Here is a 24,177-nt window from a genome sequence, read left to right on the forward strand (position 1 = left end):
CCCCGGCTGGCCCGCCCTGCCTCCTTTCCGCCCCGCAAGGAAGAGCGGGAGCAGGTGGCTGGACGCTCCTGGGCTCACGGGGCTGGGGGGCAGCGGTGGTGACATCTCAGGGGCTTCCAGGGGTCCATCGGGCAGGCGGCACCTCCACCCTGTGCCAGCTGGGCAGGCTTCAGAGCCGCTGCTGCAGCCCAGCCTGCACCAGGGACCGTCAAAGGACTGAGCTGGTAGGAGATCTCAGACCTTCCATCTTCAGTGCCCACCCCACACGTAACCCTCCTGCCCGTTCCTTCGAGGTCAGGGCAGAAAAATCGGTAGCTAGAGCCGCCTGGCTGGTTAAGGGCAGGATGCAGATGCTCCAGGGAGCTGTTCCCGTGAAGAAGCAAAGGGCTGGGCATCCTTGCAGAAGGCATGAGGATCGATGCGTAATTTAGTTAGGCTTGACTGAGTAGGAGATGCGGCCAGCGGAGAAGGGGAAATTTTCCACTCTGTCCTGACTGCTTGGCATAGTGATCGCTGGGCAAAACTCGTAAGGGAGGGGGCACGGGTGCCCAGCCCATCAGACATGCTGGGCTGCCCCTGAGGCCAGGGGGAGCCATGGGAGACAGGGGCAGGGCAGCGTATCACTCACAGGGGAAACAGGCAAAAAAAAAAAATAGCCCAGGGGATTAGACTGAGCAAGCGTTCCTGAGATTATAGCTCAGAGGTGGGAGCCGGGGCTTTCTTCCCACACTGCTAATCACTTACCCAGCACTCTGAGCGTCTGAGCCCTGCCGTTGTGCCTCCAAGCTGGAAGGTGGGGGCCCATCCTACCTTCCTCCCCCTGAGCGTCTGGCCCTGCCGTTGTGCCTCCAAGCTGGAAGGTGGGGGCCCATCCTACCTTCCGCCCCGGGGAACTGACTGCATTGTCAGGCTTAATTCACATCTGTGAAGTGCTCCTGCTCCTAGGCTGGAAGGCAGCACAGATTTGGTTGGCTAATTCATTAACATCTGTGAAGTGCTCCTGCTCCTAGGCTGGAAGGCAGCACAGATTTGGCTCACTCCTGCAATTGCTAAGCAGCACCAGGGAGAAATGGGGTCTGATCTGGCCCTACTGTGTTGCTACCAGCCAGCAAAGCACAAGGTTAAGCCAAAAGAGTAAGGAAGATGGGGAAGAGCCAAGGCTCTGCAAAGAGATCAATCATGTAAAGGTCAAATCCACATCTGAAATATAACAGACAACCAGCAACAGTGAATGAAATCCCAGGAGGCCTGGGCTAAAATCAGACTGACAAGAGAAGAGCAACATCTCAAGAGCTAACCAAAATACCACCAGCTCCAGGACGTCCAGCTTTGCCTCCTTTCTTGAGGGGTGGGCAGCTGCCTTCATTTGGCCTCAGGAATTCAGGTCCAAGCCTGCAGACATGGGCATCCTCGGGCATGGCATTATACGGGTTCTTATATCGCTGGCATGGCTCCCTGCCCCGGTGGGGAGGACACCCAGGTCGGACAGCTGGGCAGCCCTACCTGTGGAGTACAATTCTCCAGGGGAGCTTTCAGAGCCAGAGGAAAGGGTTTCCAGCAGCAGCAGCTGAGTGCCAGTAAGGCATTGCTGCCTTAGCTTCAGCAGCAGTGCCGTGCAGGGCACGGCGAGGCACTGCCAGTGAGGGGGACGTGGTGCTCAGCTGTGAAAGCACAAGCTTTGAAGTGTTTTCGTTTCTTCTGCATAAAACTGGGATTGTTTACATGTATTATCTAGTAGTAGATTAAGTTCTCGTCTGACTCAAGGTGCCACCCGCTCTCAGGCATTGTGCTGCATTTGTCTTGGGACTCCCCGCAGCCAGAGACAAGGGGAGCGCCCAGGCTCCCCATGGGTCTATTCCTGATGCTATCCCCAGTCACAAGGGATGGTGGCCTTGTGTCCCCTGCAGCCACCTAGGTCCTGCCCTGCTGTCCCTGTTTCCCCAGCGGCGAGTGCTGTGGGTGGGGGCCACCTCAAGCCCTCCAGCTCTGAAGCCTGTGGGGCAGCAGCCTGCGCTATCTCCCCCGGCAGGCTTGGAAGAGCCCCCAGGATCCTTCTTTTGCACTGTTGGAGCTGCCCAAGACCCAACCCTGAGCTTTGGGAAGCTCCTCCAAAGTCTGCCAGCCCTTTCCCTCCCCTGCTGCCCTTAGAAAACGTGTGTGCTCCTGGAGGGCTAAAATTAGCCAGCCAGCTGTGCGGCACGCTTGCACAGAAGCCTCAGTCCCCAGGCATGGCCCGCCAGCCAGGTCTGCTGAGGAGGCAGCATCCTACCAAGGGTAACAGGACTAACGCAGACTGCCGCAGGGAGGGCAGCGGGAGAGGCTTTCCCCATTCCTCTGCCCCCTGAGCCTGCGCGGGGACCCAAGCACCAAGCAGCCGAAAGCAGTGGGCAGAAGGGAGAGGGTGTCTGCTCTGGCTGAGCCTGGCAAAGGCTGCCCAGGAGAGGCACAGCCCCTTCAGGCGCCTTTCCTTGCTGTGCCCCTCCCCAGCACAGGCTGACAGCGCTTTCCCCATCTCACCCATCCTGGGACCCCACTCCCCCTTGCACGGGCAGGGGCTCCCCAAAGCGGAGCGGTGCTTCAGGCGCGGAGCTGCAGCCTGCCCCTCACGCGGTTCCTCGCGCTGCCTTTCGCTCCCCCTCCCCAGCACGGCTCCCATACAGAGGCGGCTGAAAAGCGGCGGTGGGAAGCACCGCAGCTGCAGAGGGAACAGGCCTTTTTTAGCAGAGCAGCCTCCCCGCTGCTGGGCTGCAGGCAGAGCTGTGCAGGGCTGTGCTGCAGCGCTGCAGCCTCCCCTCGCTCCCTTACACCCAGCAAAGATCTTGGCCCCTACTCATGAGAGAAAGCCCATAGCTTCGTGGCACTTGCTCGCTGCCCTGTTCCCACTGGCTGGGATCTGATGGGATAACTTCATCTCGCGTGTTTAAACTGCCGGTACTTTTGGGGGTGAAGTTTAACAGGGATGCAGCAGTGCCTGAAGTGGGAGTACGCAACTGCAGGGCGCCGGGGGCTGCAAAGGGGGCACGCCGAGGAGCCTGCAGAGCTCAGATGCTCCATGGCGCAGCAGCACTGAAGGGCAGGGGTTCAGGGTTCTCATTTTGGATGTTTCTATTCCATTTCGGGTGCTTAAAGCCTTTTCTGGAGCTGGGTTTAAAATTAGAGGAGAATTTTTCCTGAGTAACTCCTTTTACTGGCAAAGCGTGGGCTGAGAGGGAGGACAGCCCTATTGAGAGCTGCTGGTAACCCCTTAATGATGGGGTGAGCGATGCAGCCAGGAATAGACCCACAGAGGCTGAAAAGGGAGCTCAGCTTTCACCCTCCGTTGCCTTTTCTCATCGACCGTCTCCCCCCATCATGGCTCCGGCACCCTGTGGGAACCCATCTCCCACATCATGAGTATTTGCCAACTGTAGCGCTTCACCAACAGCAATGGTTTCTGCCCGGCAGGTCCCATGGGAGCTAATCCTATTCCCAGGGCCCGAGATGGGGAGACGGCAGCTCAGAAAACCCTCCCGAGAACAGGTGACGCAGGAGAAGCGCAGCAGTCTGAGGACGGAGGTGCTCACTGAATGCTGCCCTCCCTAGCCAAACCCCGCTGGGAACTGGGTCAGGCAGGGAGAAGGCAGGAGTCCCCCCGGTCACACCAGTGTGGCGAGTTCCCAGCTCCGGGACTTTAACCACCATCCCACCCTCCCCATTGCCATGCCTTGCCCATGTCACCAGAAACGTTCCCTCTGCCACCAGAGGTGGCCCCAGTCCCAGAGCCTGGCCATGGCTTTGGGCTCCAGTGCTCCAGGGAGCCAGGAGGGGCTGAGTACCATGGGGTCAATGCCACGAAGCCTCTGACTGCAGCTGGGCAAACCAACCCCAGTAAGCTGGCCCCACATGTTCCCCCTTGCCTGCAATGCAGGCAGAGCAAGAGCGGAGAGAGCATCAGGACCCCAGCCGGAGCTCCGGTGTCCTCCTGGGGGAATGGGGCAGCCCATGTTCCCCTCAGCAAGGCAGGAGGAAAGCTGCGGGCCAAGGAACCACCACCGTTCCTGCATGAGGATGGACATATTCATTGCATCCCACAGAGTCATCCATGTGATCCCACCCAAAGCTCTCGCTTTTGCTCCTGCTGCTTGGCTGGCCAGGGAGAGTGACCGAATTTACCTTGAGCAGCTCCTTGGGGAAATCAGTGCCTCCGTTGAGCCCCTCCAAGTTGCCAATGAAGTCGGAGCAGGACATTCTCTTCCCAATGTTCTGGGGGAGCCAGGGGGAGAGAAACGCTGGGCGTTACCTTTGGGCCACGGGACCTGCGCTGGCTGGAGCATGTCCCACAGCCCAGGAACAGAACCCCGTCTCTGCAGTGGGGTGAGGGACCAGCCAGGTCTCAGGGAGGCTGCTTGAAGGTGTGGGGAAGCTGTCGGCTTTGCCTAGCCTCCTTTTTCTAAGTTGGGTGCTACCTGCTCCCATGGCAGCTAGTTTTGGAGTCTCACTCTCACCCTCTCTCCCTGTCCACTTTCCTCTTCTGTCCTCATCCCACCTCCACGTCTTCCAGCTCAGCACGTCTCCTCCAAAGCCCCACTCTCTCCTTCGCCAGCTGCCTCTCTCACTCAGCCTTTCTCTTCTCTCCTCCCCAGACACATTAGAGGTGACCAGCCCTCATGGGTCCGGGATCCTGTACCTGTGGTTCAGGGCGGTGGGGACAGACAGGGCCGATGGCAGTGGGAACTTACGTGTCCATGCAGATCTGTGTTTAACAGCATCAGGGCGCAGGTGAGGGTGTGGGCTCCGTCTGCAGCACAAGCACAGGACAGGAATTAGAGTCCCTGGCTCGGCCCCACCACTGGTGCTCCAGCCCCTCAGCATCTCAGGCAGGGCACGGGGGCTTCTGAGCCCCCAAGACAGCCCCGAGCCCGCTCCTCCCACCCTGGACACATGGGGCACACAGCAGTCAGCGTGGTGCTGGCAGCACGCGGGCGAGTAGGTAGGAGGCCACTGAATTAAAGCTGGTCCCAAACCTGAGCATACGAACTCCCTTCCAAGCCTGCAGCCCCATCAGCCAGGCAGCGACGCTGCAGCTAATCCTGCAGAGCTCCTAGCACGGCAAGGTGGGACCGGCACAGCCCTCTGCCAGCCAGGCAGCCCAAACCTCTCCTGCCCCAGAGCCAGCCCAGAGCAGACCCAGCATGTGAACACACACAAGAGAGGCACAAAGACGTGGAACAGGACGAAGTGGGTGTATGTGCCGCCCCGAGTGCCGGGCACCCGAGTTTTCTCACCTGGCTATTCCCTGAGCCGAGGGTCTGAGAGTTGGGGTCTATTTGGTGAGGAGGGCCTTCTCTTGCCTCTTGTGCTAATCTGCTCAAGGTCAGAATTAAGGATGGGTTGAGCCCTAATTATGCATGATCCAATCAGAGCAGGTTTTTTTTTTTAAAAAAAAATCTAAAGCATCTGTCATTTGAGGGAAATGACATCTCCGTAACCGGGGCTGTCTCCTCCTAAGGTGTCAGTACAGACTCTCAGCCTGCTCTCTGGTTTCAGTTTGAGCACCTTCACTGAGCTGACGAACGCATGGGCTCGCTTGAAACACACACACACACACACACGGACACACACAGTTTCTTACCCTCTGAAGAGATGGCGTTGGGATTACACTCGTAATAGCGCTGGGAAAAATGAGCCAGCACTCGCTCTCGCTCTTGCGTCTCTCCCATCAAGGCCAGCTCCTTTAGAAAGGACCTGAAGAAGCAGCAGCAGCATCGGTCACACTTGAAGCCCACCAGCAGCGTCTCCAACCCACCTTGCGCAGGAGTGGAGCTGTGCTTTTCTGGTCTGGAGACCAGATGAAGCCCTGCCATCACACATCCCTCCCAACCTGCTGCAGGACTCCCCTCCAAGCCCACAGCATCATACCCTGCCAGCACATCATAGAGATCTACAGCCAGCCCTGGGCCCTACGCCGGGGAAGGAGGTGGGGGTGACACCAAGAGGTTCTGGGCTTAAGGCCTGGAAAGCCAGTCCTAGGTGAACCTGACTGTCACCCAACCGCACTGACTGGTGAGTTAAAACCAGGGATGCCCTTTCGCGGTTGTGTGACTGAGAGACCATTTTGGGACTCAACCCCCGCCATATAAGAGGCAAGGGGATCTCCAGGTGGGAGCCGTGGGGTCTGCTTGCACCTGCAGATCCCTATGCAGGTGCGGAGCTGCGGAGGGCATGGTCTGCTAGGACCCCACTTGGGTGGCCACCACACACGCACACATGTACATGCACTCAGCTCTGACCTGAGAGCCTGGTCCAGGCTCATCCCCGTGAACACGAAGAACTTCAGATATTCCCCTGCCACCATCTTGCTGAACTCGTTGCTGAAATAGAAAAGGGGGGAGCGAGAGTGGGATCGACTAGACCATGGGGACAGCAAAAGGCACACGGGGGGGGCTGGATTCTGGGAGGTTGGGAGCTCCCCAGGGCTGCGGGAAGCATGCTGGGAACAGAGACACCCCACACTCCCATGAAACTCAGAGGAGTCACCCACAGATCCAATGGGAATACTGGGCATGTAAGAGAAACTGGAGAAGCTAGAGCTGGAAGGGCCCATGATAGGTCAGCTAGCCGTCTCCCTGCCCTGACACCTTACTGAAGCATCCAAGATGCAGTCATGGTAGGAAGATACCAAAACCTGGATGTCTCTTAGGTTTTAAGACCTTTAGAGGGAACAGATGTACCAGGTGTACCAGTCATGGGGAGTGGGCTCTGGGGTCCTGCCAGCTGTTCCCTGCCAGCCCAGTGCCCTGCAAGGGCAGCAGCTGTGGGTAAACTGCGGGTGCAGGTGGGCCCCTTGCAGAATGGGCCGTTCCTTGTTAATACCCACACGTACTTCTTCCCCAAGTGACGGGCCACATCTGCTTTTTTAAAGCCATCCAGGTTGTAGAGCCTCTTGGCCAGGCGTTTGGCGGCCTCCAGGTCAGCCTTGTGCCCGTTGGAGAGGGTGTCCGTGCTGCCCAGGGCCAGCTGCTCCACGCTGTCCATCTCCGAGTCTGAGTCCAAAACCAGCTGGCTCAGGGGGTGGTCACTGCAATGGGAAGGGACACTCCACGTTAGCCTGCCTACAGCTCCTCTCCTCGTTCAGCTTCTCAGGAAATGCAGGTTCCTCATTCTGCTTTGGAGACCAGCTACTCACTGCTGGGACCCAGGATGAACAACACTGGTTAGAGACACTCCCAGGTCAGGTCTGGGAGCTAAGGGAAGGTTTGGGGATGCAGCTGGAGGAGAGGTGGGGTGACAGGACAGCTCCAGTGACTGATGACAGGACCAAGGCACCCAAATCCACATCCAAACTGGATGTGGAGAGACAGGACAGCTGCTCCAAAGTCCCCCACCCTGAGTCTGTGAAACTGCATGTGTGGGCTCAGGCTCTGCCAAGCTCAGCCGTAGTGGAGACTGGGAGCAGAAACATATGCACATCACATGCTGTCCTACAGATCATTATTTTTTAACCTGGACAAACTCCTTATGCTGCTCTCGAGTGCAGTTTCTATCCAAGACAAGACGACTATAATTCCTTCGCTCGCCTCTTCCCACCCACTGACTTCAAAGCACTTCACAGAAGGGAAAACTGAGGCAGAGAGGGTGAAGACGAAGGAAACCCCCCCCGGCCTCCCAGCTCACAGCGGGGTGTACCGTCTTCTTCAGGCTGCCCATCAGCTCTCAGCCCACCATGCCTTAAATGGCCACGTTAGGAGACACTCTTGGCTTAGCCCCCGAAGCAGTCTGACTCAGCGGCGCAGAAGTTATCCCAACCAAAAAACTGGTTGAATCTAATCAACAATGAACGTTAAGCAACTCTGACCTCGCCCAAATTTTCTGGCAGCCCTCGCAATGTTCCAGTCTGATTTATTTTTAAAAGTCTCTAATTGACTTTTAAGAGGCCTGCTCTCCTGAGCCAATTACCCAGGTCAATCTCCTTGAGGCTCCGCTTCTTCCACGAAGGACGAGCCTCCTTGCTGCTCAGCGCTGCCCGTCTCAGGGGAGTCCTGCGCAGCGCTGACAGGCTGCCCCGTGCCTTGGGGGGGCTCTCGGGTGCCTTCTTCCTGGCATCCCCAGCTGGCGTGCAGCAGGGGCAGCTGCTCTGTGCTCAAACCCATGGGCCAGACACTTCCCTGGTGGAAACGGCTCTGACACCCTGTGAGTCCCCGGGGACATGCACTCGGCTCGGACCACTGCTGAGCTTGGCAGTGCTGGGCGGTGCTTGTGGTAAGACCTGGATGGGGGGCCCAGGGCAGATCTGTGCCCATTTGGCCCCAGCCCTCCCTAGGGAGCCTGTCCATCACCCCATGCACCCTGGTGGGAGCAGCCACGAGAGGGGCCACAAGGTCACTAGTAGCTCACCAGCTCTGAGTCCGCCTGCTCTGGGGAGCTGCGCTGGGTAGGAGGCTTCCAGCATCACTGTCTGCATCACCAGCACACCCTGTCCTGTGGGCATCCCTCCCACCTGCCTAAAACCTCTCCTCCTCCCAAAATAGGGTGGCCGCATCCAAAGGTGCCGCTGGCGTGGGCCCAGGTGCCTGCTGCCCTCCAGCTGTGCCCAGCTGTGCAACTGGCACCTGCCAGCCATGGGTTGTGGTGACTGTATTTTTCACTAAAACTCTATCTGCTATCACAGGGGCACAGGCGCTGTCCCCTTCCCAGCCCAGCAGCTCCAAGGCTGCTTTTCCAGCCACAAGCTGAGCTACAAAACTCAAAGCCACCCCCTCCACCACTCCCCATGCTCCAGCTGCACCTCCAGAGCAAGCGGCTGCTCAGTCACCCTCTGAAGACCTTTTCATTCTTCTCAACCACCATCACTAAAAACTCCAGATATCCTTCTGGACCTTGCCTGTCCTGCCTGAGAGGTTGTCCTCTCTCACATGGCCAGTTCCTGGAGCCTTCGGGGGCAAACCTAGAGCTCTGAGTCTCCCCCCGTGACCTCTTTTCCCAATCTGTGGTCCTCAGCTTTCCTACCTAGTGCTGAGCATCCAGGCATGGGGCCATTTACAAAACCTCTCTTGTCCTTCAACATCTGTATCTCCCTGCAGGCTCCCAACCCGTGGCTGCAATTCTTGCCTTGCTTCTTGCAATCACAGCCTGGGTCTCAAAACAGATCTACTGTCCCCTCCCTCACCAAGTCCCCATACCAATTTGGGGTTTTGCATCAGCAAAGCATAACCTTGCTCTCAGGATGAGGCACTACTCAGCTGTGCCATGAAACGGGTTTTCTTCCAACACTCAAGCCACTCTCATGCTGTTAAATATGGACCATCAGCCTCAATAGGCTGGGAGTGCCCCATTCGTGGCACCCGTCTGTCACCACTCAAAGACCCAGCTGGCTTGGAGAACCTGCAGCTTAAAGAGAGAAAACCAAGAGCCTAATCCTCAAGCAAATGGAAAACAGAGCAAAGGGACATGTCCATGTCTGAGGCAACTGAGGTGATGCTAATTTTCTTGCCAATGAGCTAATATCTCAGGGTGGGGTTTTTTTGTGTACTTTCTAAAGTGACATTTCAGTTTGGCTTGAAGAAACACTGAGATAATATTTTTTACATTAGATACGTTTTCAACCCGAGAACTGGCCCACACTTAAGGAATAAAGATCAAATTTGGTATTGTGCGAGTATCCTCAGCATGAAATGAGTCATCCCCGAGTGCACCCAGCGCTAGCTCATCCCTCTCCCTGCTGCCCGCCTAGCACAACCACTGCTGCCCCCCATGTCGCCGGGAGCACAGGCCCCCCTGCTACCTCGGAGGTGTTCGCTAGAGAGCCCAGGTCCCCAGTGCCTGTGTGAGCAGCAGCGAGGCGCTTCTGGGGGTCTCTGTGAGGAAGGCACATGATCCAGCTCAGGGCTCGCCCTGGGACAGAGGCTATTCCTCAACCACCTCCCACCCCAGCTCAGCACAAGGACCGGGTTCTGCTCCCAGCCCTGGGAAGCAGCTGCGGGACCACAGTCCCGCTCAGGGCCACTGGACCACAGACACTCCTTCTCCGGGGCCAGATACTTCTCCAGGGCCCAAACATTCCTTCTCGGGGCCAAACGCTCCTTTCCTGGAGCTGGATTCTCATCGTGCCCCAATATTCCTCCTCTGGCTGACTGCCTGGAGCTCAGCAGGAGAGACCACAGCACCTTCCCTGGCTGCAATGCAGCGTGTCACTGCAGGAGCCCCGACGTTCTCTCCACCTTGCCACCACAAACTGGGCTCACCCGGCACCATGTTCTCTCCATGGCTGTCAGCAACCAGGAGCAAATCTTCTCTCCTGGATGTGGGGCAGCAATAAGGCACTAGCTCAGCAAAGCCTGCCCCGGAGGGCTGACCTCCAGCTCCTGGCTGCCAGCAGGGATGTATCTGCACAGTGGGACCCTTCCCACACTGTATCTCCATGGTGGGACCCTCCCCGCATTGTATCTGCACAGAGAGACATCCCTGGGGACAGGCTGAGCCAGGTGGCCATTGGTTTCAGCTGGGGGTGCTCAGCTGAGCTCCTGGGTTTGATCAGGTCCTGCCTGACACATTTCCAGGTGAGATACCTGCTGTAGGAAACTCAAAACCTCCAACCACAATCCAAGTGCCACTTGATCCCCACGGGAGGCTGGTTTGCATCCTGTACCATGAAGGGATAGGGCAGGGAGCCTGGTTCGAGTCTGTGAGGTACATGTGCATGGGGCAGAACAGCACTCTGCCCTCAGTTCCCGATGTCCCACACACATGGCTAGATGCCTGATGCCTCCGTCAAGTGAGCCCAGCCTGCCTAATATTGCTGCTAAGAATGTACCAGACCGGATCTTTGGCTGAGCTAAATAAACGCAGCTCCCTCCATCGGTCTCAGCGGAGCGACTTTGATTTATGACAGCTAAGATCTGGGCTGGTTCATTCCTCGCAGAATTGAAGTTAGGGCTGGGAGGACACTTGAAGGTCAGCCAGGCCAGCCTCCAACCAGAGGCGGGGCTGGTCCTGCTTTCTGGCAGCTCTGGAGTCCAACCCGGTCCTCAAATCACCCAGCCACAGCGGCACCTGCCAGCGTTACTGCTGCCAGACCCAGGTAGGACCGAACTTTGGGCAGCTGTGCCCCTCCTCAGTCCTGCTCCTCTGCAGACTTCCAGAGCCTCCCCTGCAGCACCATCCCTCTCCGGAGATGCCTGCCTGTCCTCCATCACCCCACCCCACCAGCCCCTCTTGTAGGGGGCACAACCGCTCCTGCAGAGGACAGGGGCTGACTCTGCAATCGCACCAAACAGCTTCTGGAGCCAGCTGAGAGCCTTAAAATCTGGTTACTCACCTGCTGGGCGGAGGGTTGTCTTCTCCTTCAGAGACACAGATGCCATGGGGTCAGCACAGGGAAACCTGGGTCTCTCAGACCCTTGGGCAAAGCCCAGCCTAGGGGCTCTGGGTCAGACCCAGGGACTGGAATTAACACCTGACACGAGGGGCTGCATCCCACAGGGATGTGCTGCTGCCCATGCCTCTGTGGGCAGCCCTGCCAGCCCTGGGACCCTGCCTGCTGCCCCTGTCCTCCATGCCATGGAGCGTCCACCCCAGCCCCCAGCATTGCCACCCCATCCTGTGTCCCAGCTCCTGCTGCCCTTCATGGCTTAACATGGAAATGCTTGGGGGAAAAATCCCCCCCAGGCTTGTGCCCCATTTCTTGCCATGCCAATGCTTATGGGGAGACCTCTTCATCCTACAAGGCCCCAGCCTTGTCCCCTTCCTGTGCTTCCATCCCATACCATCCCCCCCTTCCCCTGTCAGCATCCTTTCCTTGTTGCCCTCCTTCCTCTGCTCAGCCCTCTCCCCGCACCCTCCCGCATCACACCCCAAATCCACCCCACAGGGCCCTAATCTGGGCACAGCCCTCAGGGCATCATCTCACCAGTTTGCCCAGTGCCAACTGGGAGCCCAGGCCAGCTGACAGACCTGCGCTGGCCTCGGGAAGGGGGCGGGGGGGCCACCAGCTCACCGACTGCTGCAGTAACAAAAGGGACCTTATAAAGAAACACAGCGGAGCTTATTGGCAGGGCCCCGGCGCTCCAGCACACGCCAGCAGCCGCGATCTGGCAGGGAAGAAGGTTTCACTCCCGGCGCATCCTCCGCCTGGGGCGGCTGCCAGCCCTACGGGCTCCCCGGTCCTCCCACGCAGCCGCAGCTCCAGGGCTCAGCTCTCCCTCTAGCGAGGCTCCAGGCGTGCTGCCCCTCACTGTGGTGTCTGGCTCTTTTCGCCAGGTGGTTTGCAGTCCCCCCCCTTTGCTGCTGCTTCTCCTGCCTGCCCTTCGTTCTGTCCCACCTCAGGCGATGCCCCCGATTCAGGTCCCGGCAGAGCCTGCCTCGCTCGCCTCTCACGGGGGTGGCACGGGGGGCAAGTCTCATCCCCTCCCTCTACTGGCACTCCTCAGGGACCAGCACGGCTGTGCCTGGGGACAAGGCTGGCTCCGGAGGAGTGGAACGGGCAAGGGAAGCTGGGTGGCTGGATTTCAGGGGGCTTGCACCCCCAGGGAGATGCAATTTGCCCACTTACATCCCATCCTGCCTGTGGGGCCAGCAGCCCCGGGCTGCCTGTGTATGGGATTGTGGTGGGCAAGGCGGCGCTCCGGGCTTCCACTCGCACCTGGCAGCACGACAAAGCGCATGGATTTGGATCCGCAGTTGCAAAAGTCTGGCTGCCACCGCAGGATCGACCTCCCTGCAGTCCCCAGGGCTGCCCCGGCTCCTGCCCCGCCATCTCACCAGCACCACAGCTGCCCCCGGCCAGCTCCGCCAGACCCAGAGGGACCCCGCCAGCCCTGGAGGGCTCTGCCCCTACACGTGCTCTGCAGGTCACCGTCACATCCCGGGGACAGACTGCTTTAACTGCAGCCCTCTGCCCAGCGAGAGCAGGGGACCTGCGCACCTTCACGTCCCGCCCAAACGGGGCGATAACCTACTCACACACCAGGGGTGCCACCATGGGGTGTCCCACTGTGGAGGGGTGGGGATGGGGGTCCCACACTGGGACCCTCGCTGTTCAGCCAATGCTCCCTCCCTTTTAGCCAAGGCCACCGGAGGAGGCAGAGTCATCCCAGCACCCGGGGAGGCCTCGCCAGGTCTGCACTTAGGCACACTCCCCACGCGCAAGGTCAAGATAAAAGCGTGGTCTCAGACTATCGCGTGCCGAGGGACACCAGAGCCTTGACATGAGCCGTGAGGCTGCCTGAACCAAGGCTGCCAGCCGCGGGGGACACCGCGTCTCCCCAGCAATGCAGGGGGTATCACCAGCTTGGCTGCTCCTGCCAGCGAGGGAGATGGAAAGTCACGGGCTGCAGGGCCATCCAGACCCCAACCATTGCAACAAATAACGTCAAAAGTTTCGGGGGCACAAGAGGGACGGCCGCAGGGCAGCACACACAGGTCTAGACCCGCTGGCATTCATCACCAGTCACCCCTCACACCAAAGCCCTGCAGCCTGAGGTCACCTCTGCCAACCCTGAGGCCGACAGCCAGCGTAAAGCACAGCCTCCACTGCAGAGCCCCCCTGCCCGGGGCCCCCAGACCACCTGAGCTGGTGGCAGTCGGTCTGTACTGCTTGTGACCATAGGTGGTGGCAAATCCCCTGCTCTGGCCCCACTGGCACGGGTGATGTTGCATTATGATGGCTGCAGAGGTTCCTGAGCTCCTTTCCCCAGCGATTTCCATTAAAGACCCCTTAATGGGAGCGTCGCACAGATATTCCCCGCTCGAGCAGATCAGCCCTGCCAGGCTCCAGGAGCTGCTGACTCCAGCTCACGAGAACCTTTGAGCAACCAACCCAGACACTTCTTCTTCAAACTACTTGGGAAGCTTCAGCTTCATGATCGGCTCCACTCAGAGTCTAGAAAGTTGGTAGCACCAGTGATGGGGAAAAGAGGAAACTTCTTGCACCTCTCCCTTGCAGAAATCCCTGGCGCCTGAGGACTGACCCTGCAGATGATGGGCTGTCTCAGCACCTGGTAACCCATGCCTTCCCTGCTTCCCGGTCTAGCTCATGCTGCCAGTCCCAATCTCCACTCCTCTCCACCGCACAAGACACCAGATCCCAACCACACCTGCCTCCCTGTCCACCCCCGCCCACGGGGGCTGCAAGGGGAGGCTCGCTCCATGTTGGGGAGCAGAGAGCTGGGGTGCTGCCAGCCGGGGGTCTGCGGCAGGGCCCTGCTCCCCCATGCCTCATTTCTCACCGTCTTTCCTGCAGCCCCCGCTTCAGGCCGCTGCTGGAGCCAGGGCACCTGCTCACCTGCTGCGGGGCAGCATGGCGGGTCTGAACATCACACACAGCCCAGGAGATGGGCAAGAAACGGGGCCTGAACGGGACTAAGAGAAGAGCCGTGCAGGGACCTACCGATAATGAAGGGAATCGTTTCTAAATGGGGGAAGTAGTTGCTTGGGACTCCGTGCGTGTGTGTAACAGAAGGCGAGGCTGGCGCTTATGGTGCTACGGCAAGCCCAAGCCTGGGGGTCCCCAGGCCAGGGAGTGCAGTGAGGGCTGCAGCTGGGTTTCCCCCACGCTCCCCTGCCACCAAAGGAGAGGTACTCCTGCTTGTGAGGGCTGGAAGAGGAGAGGAGAAGACAAGAGGCTCAGCAAAGGCGGGCTCAGCAAAGATCCAGGGCAGTTTCGGGGGGACACAACACCCCTCCATGGCCTGTGCCGCAGCCCAGTGTTGCTCTGAAACCTGAGCTAGGAGGGGAGGACAGTGCCGCAGACGTCTTTGGCACTGCCGGCATGCTCTGTGCTCCACTGACTATAAACCAGTGAGGAAAAAACCTCTATTAAGCCACGTTATTGCCATTCCTGCTGCCAGCTGTGTCTCTGCACCCTCACACCTCCCCGTGCCCCTGCAGCAGTGTTGCTCTGGTACGATGGCACCCTGTGGACGGTAAGTCAGACGCTATCCTCTCGGTTTCTCCAGGGTGCTCTGTTTCGGTCCCTTGCCTTGACAGAGGAACAGGAAGCCAATTCTTCCTGCAGAGAGCACTGATCATGGCTGGATACTGCCGTGCTTTGCTGCCTCGTGCCTCTCGGACATCGCTGGTTTTACTGCACAAACCTTGCCTGGCCTCTGTGCCACCATGTCCCTGGCTTCAGTGCCGCAAAGAAAGGGAAGGCCTAACCCAGCGCCTCTCTGCCCCAAAATGCCCTTGGAGTGATCCAGGGACCACAGAGCAGATGCGATACCCCACTCTCCTCTCTTGACTGCAGACACCAGAGAGGACACAGAGCTCAGATCCCCACCTGGCCACCCCAAGCTGAGCCTGCGAGGATGGCGCAAGTTATGACCAGAAGTGACATAAGTTTGGTCTGGAAAAGACCAAACCCAAAAAAGATCGGTGTGGAAAAGACCAAAGCCTAGAAAGTGGATGAGGGATTCAGGAGGCTCTGGTATTGCACAGAAGGCCACTGAGCAGAGTGACCTTGCAGGGAGGCAATGCAAACAGGAAGGTCAGCGCTGGCATGACTGAGACGCCAAGTTCTCCGAGAGGCGCTGGCTCTGCAGCTGAACCACTGGACCAGACCCGACACCCTGACCAGACCTGACCGCACTCCAGATGAGCGTACCCTGGAAAAGGGAAAAGACGTGGCCTGCCAACCTGCCACGTCACAAGTGCAGCCCAAGACCTTGCTGGAAGGGGGAGGAGTGCAGGAAGGTAGTGTCTCAGCCTGGACATGGATGCACGTAGGGCAGTTTGGAAGTGGTGGGGCTGAGCTCCCCCAGCCCGCTCCACCAGAGATTTCCTCAGGCATGGGGCAGCCAGCCTGAGCCTGGGTGCAGGCAGGCTCGGAGCAATGTACAGGGAGCCTCTGGTGGGCTGTGCTCGTCTCTGCCCTCCATCTCCCAACATACACAAGGCTGAGGAGGTTCAGGAGGCCAGGACAATAGGTACAAGACCATGGGACTCTCGCCCTCAAGAAACAGGAGGCTGCTACTCGGATGGTGAGGGACGCAGCAGTATCAGGAAGTCTTGGCCTCCAGGAGGGAAAGGCTGTTGAATTTCTACTGGTACTCGACTTCTGACTGGCCTCTCCCCACAGCCACCACAGATGCTGGACTGTCCTGCAATGGGAACCACCACGGGACTGAAGTCCTGGACTCCCTGCTTGCTAGGCTGGAGGAAATCTTACAGCCCTCCAGCACCAGCAAAGCTGGCAAAGATGAAAAAGGAGATGTATTCCCACAGACACGCCTACCGCAACACCATGGCGATCACTGGCCTGATCAGCCACTTCACAGAAAATCCAGCACACCCAGTCCTGACCCTTCCCCTCTGCCCCAGCAACACAGGTTAGGCTCTGGCTGCAAAACACGCTGCACGGGGTTAGACTCCACACCGAGCCTTGGTGGCCTTGCTGGCCCAAGCAACTTTGGTCACTCACCTCATGTTGGAGGCCAAGCGAGTACCAAAGCTGTCCTCTGAGTGGCAAGGGCTGTGCTGAGCACCCTTCCTTCGTCTCCCCCGCTCCTCCTCCCTCTCTGTCCAGGGGGCATCTGTGGCCGAACTGGTCCCAGAGTCCGGCTCCAAATGAGCCAGAGGAGCAAAGTTCTCCTCGATCAGCTTGGCGCTGTCTTGGATCTGTCCCTGTATTTCTGGGGTGAGGGTTGGGAGGTCAAAAGTGAAAAAGGTCCCATGGGTGTGGGCTGGGGAGGAGAGGATGTCAATGGAGTCCAGGCTGGTGTAAGATGTGCCTTTGGCTCGATGGGACTCCATGATGCTCTCAAAATGCTTGCTGAAAGAGTCCATGCCATCCTTGGAGAGGCTGTGCCCTAGAAGGAAGGGCACTGGAGACTTGAGCATACCCTGTGTGTCTTGGTCCATGATCCTAGAGGGAAAGAAAGTGAGAAGAACTGGTCACTGAGGAGCAAGGGATCAAAGCCCCAAAACAAAAGCCCATGCACTGCTCCAGAAGGAAACTGGGGAGGGCAGAAATCTCCTCTGAACATCTGCAGACCTCCAAGGAAACGCCTCGCCTGCCCAAGACATCATGGGAAGAGGGACTGGGCTGGCCTCCCTCCAGACATACGCTTCTCCTTTAATGTGCCACAGACTTTTGTTCCTTTAGTGGCTCATCCTCATAAGAAGCTTATGAGATGGCTACTGCTCCCAGTCACTTGACTTGAGCTTAGATCCAATAAAGGGCTCAAGCACCAGAAGCAGGATGTGGTTCAGCTCCATTTCCAACCAAATCTGGAAGTGGCTGAATTTTCCACGAGCCTTCAGAGCTCCCGGCACCCAGAAGGATCCTCCTGAAGCTGCTCAGGACAGCGTGACACCTTCCTCCATGAACGCAGTACTGTGGTTGCTGAGCACCGCACTCAGAGCATGACCAACGCCCACCTGCAAGGTCTGCTGGCTGGTCCCAGGAGACATCTGGGATCCAGCACAAGGCGATGCTGAGCCCCAGGTTTCCCCAGGCAGTACGGAGGGAGCATCACACCCAGCTCTGGCCTTGGGGACCTGAGCTGGCCCAGGCTTGGTCCTGGCTCATCATCTCATCATCTTGTCAGGGATCAGCCCCGCAGGAAGGCCCAGGCTTTCTCCAATGCAGGTCTGGGTCCAGCCCGACACAGGAGTTTCTAAACCCTGAAGCCCTGAGTGTTTTGTCCTGTAAATAAGGTGAAGTGCAGCCTGCCCATCCGTCTAAGCACGTGACAACAGGGACATTTCCAATCCAGGGAACATCAATGCTTCAGCCATACAAGCATAAACACAGCCCTAAAAGCCTACTTTACTCATAAGCCGCTATCATTTTATTAAAGTGCAAGAAAAGCACTTGTTGTGCCACTCTCTCCTCTGATTAAAGGAGAGGAACTGCTCCAGCTTGTCATAAAATTTGTTATGAACAAACAGCTTCGTACAGAGGGCTCAGAAGATGCGCTGCTGTTAAAAGCACCAAATGATTTTCATTCATTAGCCTTCACATACCGCTCAAAAATTTCACCCTGATTACTTCAGCCGGCCAAGAGCTGGCAGCTTGACTCCCCCAGAGTGCTGGCTGGCTTCACGGGGAGCGCAGCTAAGCCAGACCCAGGTAAGCAAGGCAGGATGGAGGCTGCTCTCGCCTATCCACCAGCATTTCCCTGGCTGTGCAGCACCGCTCGACGCTCTTACCATTACTGTAGGAGCCACAGGAGCAGCCACCTCTGGGGTGGCTTTCTGGCGAGGACAAGGCAGAAGAGACCTCTTTAACATCTGCGGATGGGCTTTACAGATGCAAATGTGCATTCACTGTCCTTACCACCCAGCTGTGTGCTACCAAACCGAGCTAACACCGCTGACTTTGTTTTGCGCCTCGAATCCATAAGGAGGGCAACAGTCTGTGCTGGGGAGGACAACGCCAGCAGACGGAAGGGACCTTGTTCCCAGGAGAGGGAGCTGGGCTTATTCTTGTGATCAAGTATATTGCCACCAAGCCACAGAAAAAACACAGCTGGTTTTGTCCGCACCATCCGAGCTCTAGAAGCAATCTCTCCACCCCAAAATATCAAGCGCAAAGCCGTTCAGCTCCAGAAGGATCTAGTTGCAGCAGCACGGGTGCAATGCTGCCTGCACACACCACTCCTGCTTGGACCAAGACGCTTCATCAGCCCCCACTGCGCTGCTCAGCCCTCCCCGGCTGCCGCCCTCCCGCGCCCCGCTCTGGCCCCCCGGGAAGGGTCACCAAACCGTCACCAAGCCAGACAAACGCCGCTGGGAGGAGCAGAGGAGGGGACGAGACGCAGAGGCTGTAATCGAGCATCTGCGCAAGGGCAACGGGCAGCGGGAAAGCAAATAGGTTTCCAGCTTTCAGCTGGGGTGGGAGAAGTGGTGAAGTGGCCTTCCTTGGGAGAAGGCCAGGTGGGTACAGAGGGGAAGCGGATCTCGGGAGCCGATGGCCACGCTGCATTGCACATCAGCACCAAAACCAGCAGTACTTGAGGCAAAGGTCTGCCCACGGGCACCGTGGGGGTCTGAGCAACTGGGCTTCAGCAGCTGCATCTGACAGCTGATGGAGGGGAAGGGGCTCGCCCCGTTCTACCTGCCTGGTGCTGCAGAGCCGTGCTGTCCCCGGCGGAGAGGAGAAGAGGCAAAAATCTCTCTCCTCAGGCCCTCAGCGGTTTTCTCTCTCTGCCAAATGCTCCTGTGACCCTCCAGACCCCTGACTGCCCCAGCCATGCCCCACTCCTCCTGCCTGCACAGGCACGGCAGGCACCGTGGGGGGATCCCAGCTCAGTCCAAAGAAAGTGAGGCTGTACAGCACCACCCAGCAGCCCCTCGTTTTATTCCTCTCTGAACAAAGCTCTTGTATGGACCAGCCCCAGTGGCTCCTTGCACTCCCCCAGGCTCCTTCGCACATCTCCTCCAGCTCAGCAGCTGCCCGCTTTTAGGGCTGTGTCCAACTGCAACCCGTGCCCAGCCACAGGTGCTGACCACAGGCACTGCAATCCCCTGCCGGCTGCCCACCCTCCCCTGCCACGTCCACGCTGTCACGCTGGGGTCACACTGCCCCCAGTTCTCCCCAACAGGCTGCAGGCGTCTCCCCCCATTCATCGACAGGCACCTGCCGGCATCACCCCAAGCGTCCCCTCTCCAGCCCCACCAGCGGGAGCCTGTGGGACACGGAAGCATCACCCCGAGCTGCGGCTCTGTGGCCATGCTGGGCTCTATGACAGAGGCTCAGCCTCAGCACAACACATCAGAGGCTTGTGGCTACTGAGGCAGGCTAAGCCTACGCTTAAGCGTTTGATGAAATCAGGGCCGTAACCTTTTTTTAATCCCCAACAAGGCTTGCCCTGCAGCTATTTTTCTCTCCGCCAAGCAGTAAGCACAAAGGCTCTGGAAAGGCTCCCTAGGTGGCAGATCCAAGGGCTTTCCCAGGCAAGGCTGCTCTCCTTGCAGGGACAAAAGGTGTTTCTGCCTCCCGCCAGCCCTCTGCGCTCTCAGGGGAGCGGGGCACCCCCCAGCAAAGCCTCTTCTCTCTTATCAGCCCGAGGCACCGGTGCTGCGGGCCAAGCCGGGCCCTGCCTTCAGCTTAGCCAGCACGTCTGCCGACGCTTGGGGAGGAAGGGAATTGAGCTCGCTCTCGCTGACAGGTCTTGGCTCTCGGGGACTAATGGGAATAAAGACAGTAAAGGCTTAGACTAGTCATTAGAGTCGGTAGATCTGACTCTAAATATATTCAGAGAGCGGATTTGCTGGAAGAAGACATCGTTTCTTCCATCGCTTTCCGTGTCTCACTTGATTTGGTGTTGGGTTTTTTTAGCCCAATGTCTGGCTAGCTGTTAGCACGCTCTCTTATTTTGGGAGGGTAAATCACCAAAGATGCCCTTTGGCCAGAATATGAAGGACAACAAGATAGTACCAAGCCAAAATCCCCCTCGCAGAGGGTGCTAAACCTTTAAGGCTAGATTTTCAAAGGGATTTACATGTCTAAATGCTGCAAATCAGCATCCAAAGGTGCTTCAGTAATTTTGTAGGGCTGGTCCTTCCCAGCTACCGGGCCAGGCCTGGGGTACAGCAGCTCCTGCAGCAACAGAACGGTGCTGGCTCCAGGGAGCCCAGGGGGGCTTCTTAATCACCCTGGCATCACCCCTCCTGTGAGCAGGCAAAGCAGAAAGCTTGAGGTAGAAAACATCGATACTGGTGACTGGTAAACAGGGAGGAGGACTGCAGCTGCAGAGCTCAGAAACAGTGCGTAAGCAAAAACCCAGGGCTGCGATGCAGGGACTAAACAAGCTCGCGGTTTGAGGCTCGTGATTTTCAAGACACTGCCCGCAGGGTCTGCACCTACCTGGGAAACATTCAGGGGGGTGCAAATCAAAAGAGCCACTGGTCTACAAAGAAGCCATGTAAAATGAACATGACGCCCCTATTTACACATCGGTAATTATACTGGGAGCACCGTCTTTAGGGGCAACGATGCATTTAAGGACACATCCAAACTTTCCAGCGCTGTCTGGAAAGCTACAGTAAGGTGTCTCAGAGGGCAAAAAGCAGGTCTAGGCTTACAGCTTATACGACTTGTAGTGGCCTAGTACCTATGCGGAAATAAAATATCACTATGCAAGATAATTGTTACAGTAACTTGAAGAACTCGCTTGCAGTGATAATAACTTTACACTTTACTCAAAACTTCCATCACTATTAATCTGGAAAAAAATATATAAAAAATGGCTTATTTTCAGCTTTTCTCTAGAACCCAAAGTTTTTGAGGACAGGGCGGGCGGCAGGGAGGAATGTATCTGTCCCCTCCACTAGAGATGCAAGGGCTGGACAAACTGGCAGGAGCCCAGCTCCCCTCGGGACGCACACCTTCCCTCCCCATCAGCCCAGCAACCTTCGTGTTTCCCCTTCCCAGCGCAGGGGCACCACTGGGGGTTAGTTTTTCATTATCTTTCCCCATCGCCGACATCGAACCCTCCCTTTTCCTTTTCTTCCACCTAAACGCTCCCCACCTGCCTTTTGCACAGCTAGGTGAGTGCATGCTGCCATGTGGCATCCCAGGCATAACCCTGGCTTTGCACTTCCCAGGCGAAACCTCTCCCCTCTCCTGCGGAGCACTTGCTGATCATGCTGGGCCCCCTCATCTCACCCAAGACTCTTTGCCGATACACATGTCAGGAGATGCCCTTGGCTGCCGCTGCCTGCACAGGCATCTCCCGCTCCCTGCCAGGGCCTTTCCCCTCCAGGCGGCTGTCCCACACAGTGCTCTGGAGCTCCTTCCCCTCCTGATGCCTCCTGGGGCAGGTGGATGATGCCCGTCACTCCTCATGGTCAAACCACCACTCCAGAGGACACTCCGCGGGCAGAGTCTTGTGCTGCCAGCCAAAATGCCATCTCCCATAGGTCGTAATCGCCGGTGCCTGGCACAGGGCAGACGGCAGCTCGGATGGCGTTACCTGCCCACGGGTGTGCAACTGAATGATAACCTTGGTGTCACCCACTCCATCAGCCTCCCAGCACAGGGTGTTTTTCCACCCAAGTGAAAAATGACATGAAAGATGACAAAAAGCTTCTTCCAGCCCAACACATCCCCCATTCTTTCCCAAACACAGCAAATACCTACTGAGGCCAAGCAAAAGGGACCGCTCCCGCCTCCAAAGCACAGCCGTCTGCAGAGGGGAGGGCAGCCCGACAGCACCTGCCAGCACACAGCAGCTCCAGGACACGGCCTGGGCTCAGGTGCCCTGACAGCATCACCCCAACGCCCAGCAGCACTGGGGCAGGATGTAATTAACCTGGTGGGACTCGCGCCGGGAAGCCTTGGCTCTGCCAGGCGACCTGAGCTGCAGGGCTCACCCCAAGGGAGTGAGGCCCACAGTGCAGCGCCTGGGGCTGGATCACCAGTGCTGCCCCACGCTTCCCATGGGGTGGTGAGGGTCCCCTCTCAGCCCCAGCCCTAGTCCCATCCCAGCCCGGGGATCCAGGACCCCATCTTACCCCCATGCACAGCTCAGATGGATCTACCAGGATTTTTGGCTCAGACACTCTTTCAGCAGAGCCCATTTTGCCATGCAGGGGATAATAAGGAGGGTGAGAGGAGCTTTTTGCCCTCACACACAGAGCCTCACCTTTCCCTGTTCTCCTTCCTCGTCGCCTCAAACACCTCATTGTCTTCATCCGCGTCCCCATCCCCCAGCCCGTCCTTCAGGCAGCCAGTGCCCAGGGCGGGGGGCTCCTCCGGTGTGCTGTTCCTCCTGCCCGGGGTGCCCCCGAAGCTTGGGTTGCTCTCGCTGTCCTTCTGGCTCTCAATCGCCGAATCCACCTCCTCCTTCTCAGCCAGGATATCATCGATGTTGGTTTCTCGATAGCACCTCAGTGGCACGGTGTCCAGGTCTGTCTCAGAGTACTTCACTGTCCTCCTTATAATCCCAGTCTCGCAGGAGCCAGGCTTCTGGCCGCCCAGAGGAGACATCTCTATCTCCACCTCCACGTGGCTCAGGCTGTGCTTGGGCACCGACCCCGGCGGCTCAGCGGGCAGCGGGCAGACGGGCTTCTGGGGGGACTCGGCCAGGGGAGCGGAGTCAGGGGCAGAGGAGCCTGCAAGGGAGCCCCAAGCACTCAGAGCTGTGGGGAGCTGCCCCGGGGAGCGCTGGGGAGCCACTCCTGCGGCATGACATGCACAGCGAGAGCAGGGTCACATATGTGACGGGCACCAGGGAACGGAGAGGGGGAGCCAGAAGGAAAAAGGGTGGAAGAGGCAGAGACAGGGTGCTGTCAGTGCTAGTGCACCCACAGCCAGCCCTGAGCCCCCATCTGAACCCCGAAGCCCTTCTTCAGAGGCAGCCAGGGGCTGCCAGGGGTCAGGGCTCTGCGTCACCCCCTTTGCACGACGCTTTGCACGGCCGCAGGTGACTCTGCGGGGAGGTTGGTGCATGCAGGGTCTGGCCCCAGGAGGACACAGCCTGGCCAGTCTTGGGGGGATCTTGGCTGTCCGGTGGGCACCGACAAGTCCCGAGGGATGGGCAGCCCCAGGGGGAGTCCCGGCAGCGATTTAGACTTGCAAAGGAGAGGTCAGTCCAGCCAAGGGCATCCCCCCCCCACGACTTCTTACCTGTCTTCGGGGTGTCCAAGGAGCCATAGAAGAATTCCCACTTGGCCCTGGCAATGCGCTGGGCATGGGCCGAGCTCTGCCGGGGGTATGGCCACACGCTGCCCTGCAGAGGGGAGAGCAGTGAGCAGGAGGTGGACCCTGGGGCAGAGCCTGTGCCCGGCATGGGGCACCCCAGCACCTACCTGGGCTCGAGGCTCCGGCTTCGGGGGGCTCCTGGCGAAGGCAGGGAAGTCCTCTGGCAGCCCGTTGGCGAGGGAGTGACAGAGGCAGCCGGCGTCGAGGGCGCAGGACTCCTTCCCACAGGGATGCATCCCCCCTGAGGTCCTGCCCCCAGCCAGGAGCGGGTCGGACGCAGAGGCCTCCAGCTTCAGTGTGTGCAGGAGCTGCTGCTGGGGCAGGGGCGAGGGCTGGGGGGACCCCACGTCCCCACCGAGCTCCAGGCTGCGGCTGAGGCTGCGGGGGCCGTTGTCCCGGTGGGGCTGGGGCGGCAGCAGGCCGCCCAGGGTCTGCACGCTGGCCTTCTCGATGAAGCGGAAGGTGACGACAGAGCTGTGTCCCTCCGGGGCTGCTGCCACCAGCGGGCTGCGGCTGCCTGGGGAGGAGAGCGCTGGGCTGGGCTGGCCCCGCCG

The 24,177-nt window shown here is 58.5% G+C and overlaps 1 protein-coding gene across 1 annotated transcript in view; it reads right to left on the reverse strand.

Moving 5' to 3' along the window:
* PSD (pleckstrin and Sec7 domain containing) overlaps positions 1-24,177 on the reverse strand; it is a 35,418-nt gene that overhangs the window by 10,980 nt on the left and 261 nt on the right. The window contains exons 1-9 of the mRNA XM_019471683.1: positions 23,733-24,177; positions 23,549-23,662; positions 22,566-23,034; positions 16,394-16,837; positions 6,857-7,057; positions 6,270-6,350; positions 5,612-5,724; positions 4,719-4,777; positions 4,153-4,242 (exon numbers count right to left, since the gene is read on the reverse strand). The exon at positions 23,733-24,177 is cut by the window's right edge and continues 261 nt beyond it. Of these exons, the coding sequence (XP_019327228.1) occupies positions 4,153-4,242; positions 4,719-4,777; positions 5,612-5,724; positions 6,270-6,350; positions 6,857-7,057; positions 16,394-16,837; positions 22,566-23,034; positions 23,549-23,662; positions 23,733-24,177 (2,016 nt within the window). The remainder of the gene's footprint in view (positions 1-4,152; positions 4,243-4,718; positions 4,778-5,611; positions 5,725-6,269; positions 6,351-6,856; positions 7,058-16,393; positions 16,838-22,565; positions 23,035-23,548; positions 23,663-23,732) is intronic.

This window comes from Aptenodytes forsteri, unplaced genomic scaffold (assembly GCF_000699145.1).
Source record: "Aptenodytes forsteri isolate BGI_AS27 unplaced genomic scaffold, ASM69914v1 Scaffold15, whole genome shotgun sequence".
Classification (NCBI taxonomy): domain Eukaryota; kingdom Metazoa; phylum Chordata; class Aves; order Sphenisciformes; family Spheniscidae; genus Aptenodytes; species Aptenodytes forsteri.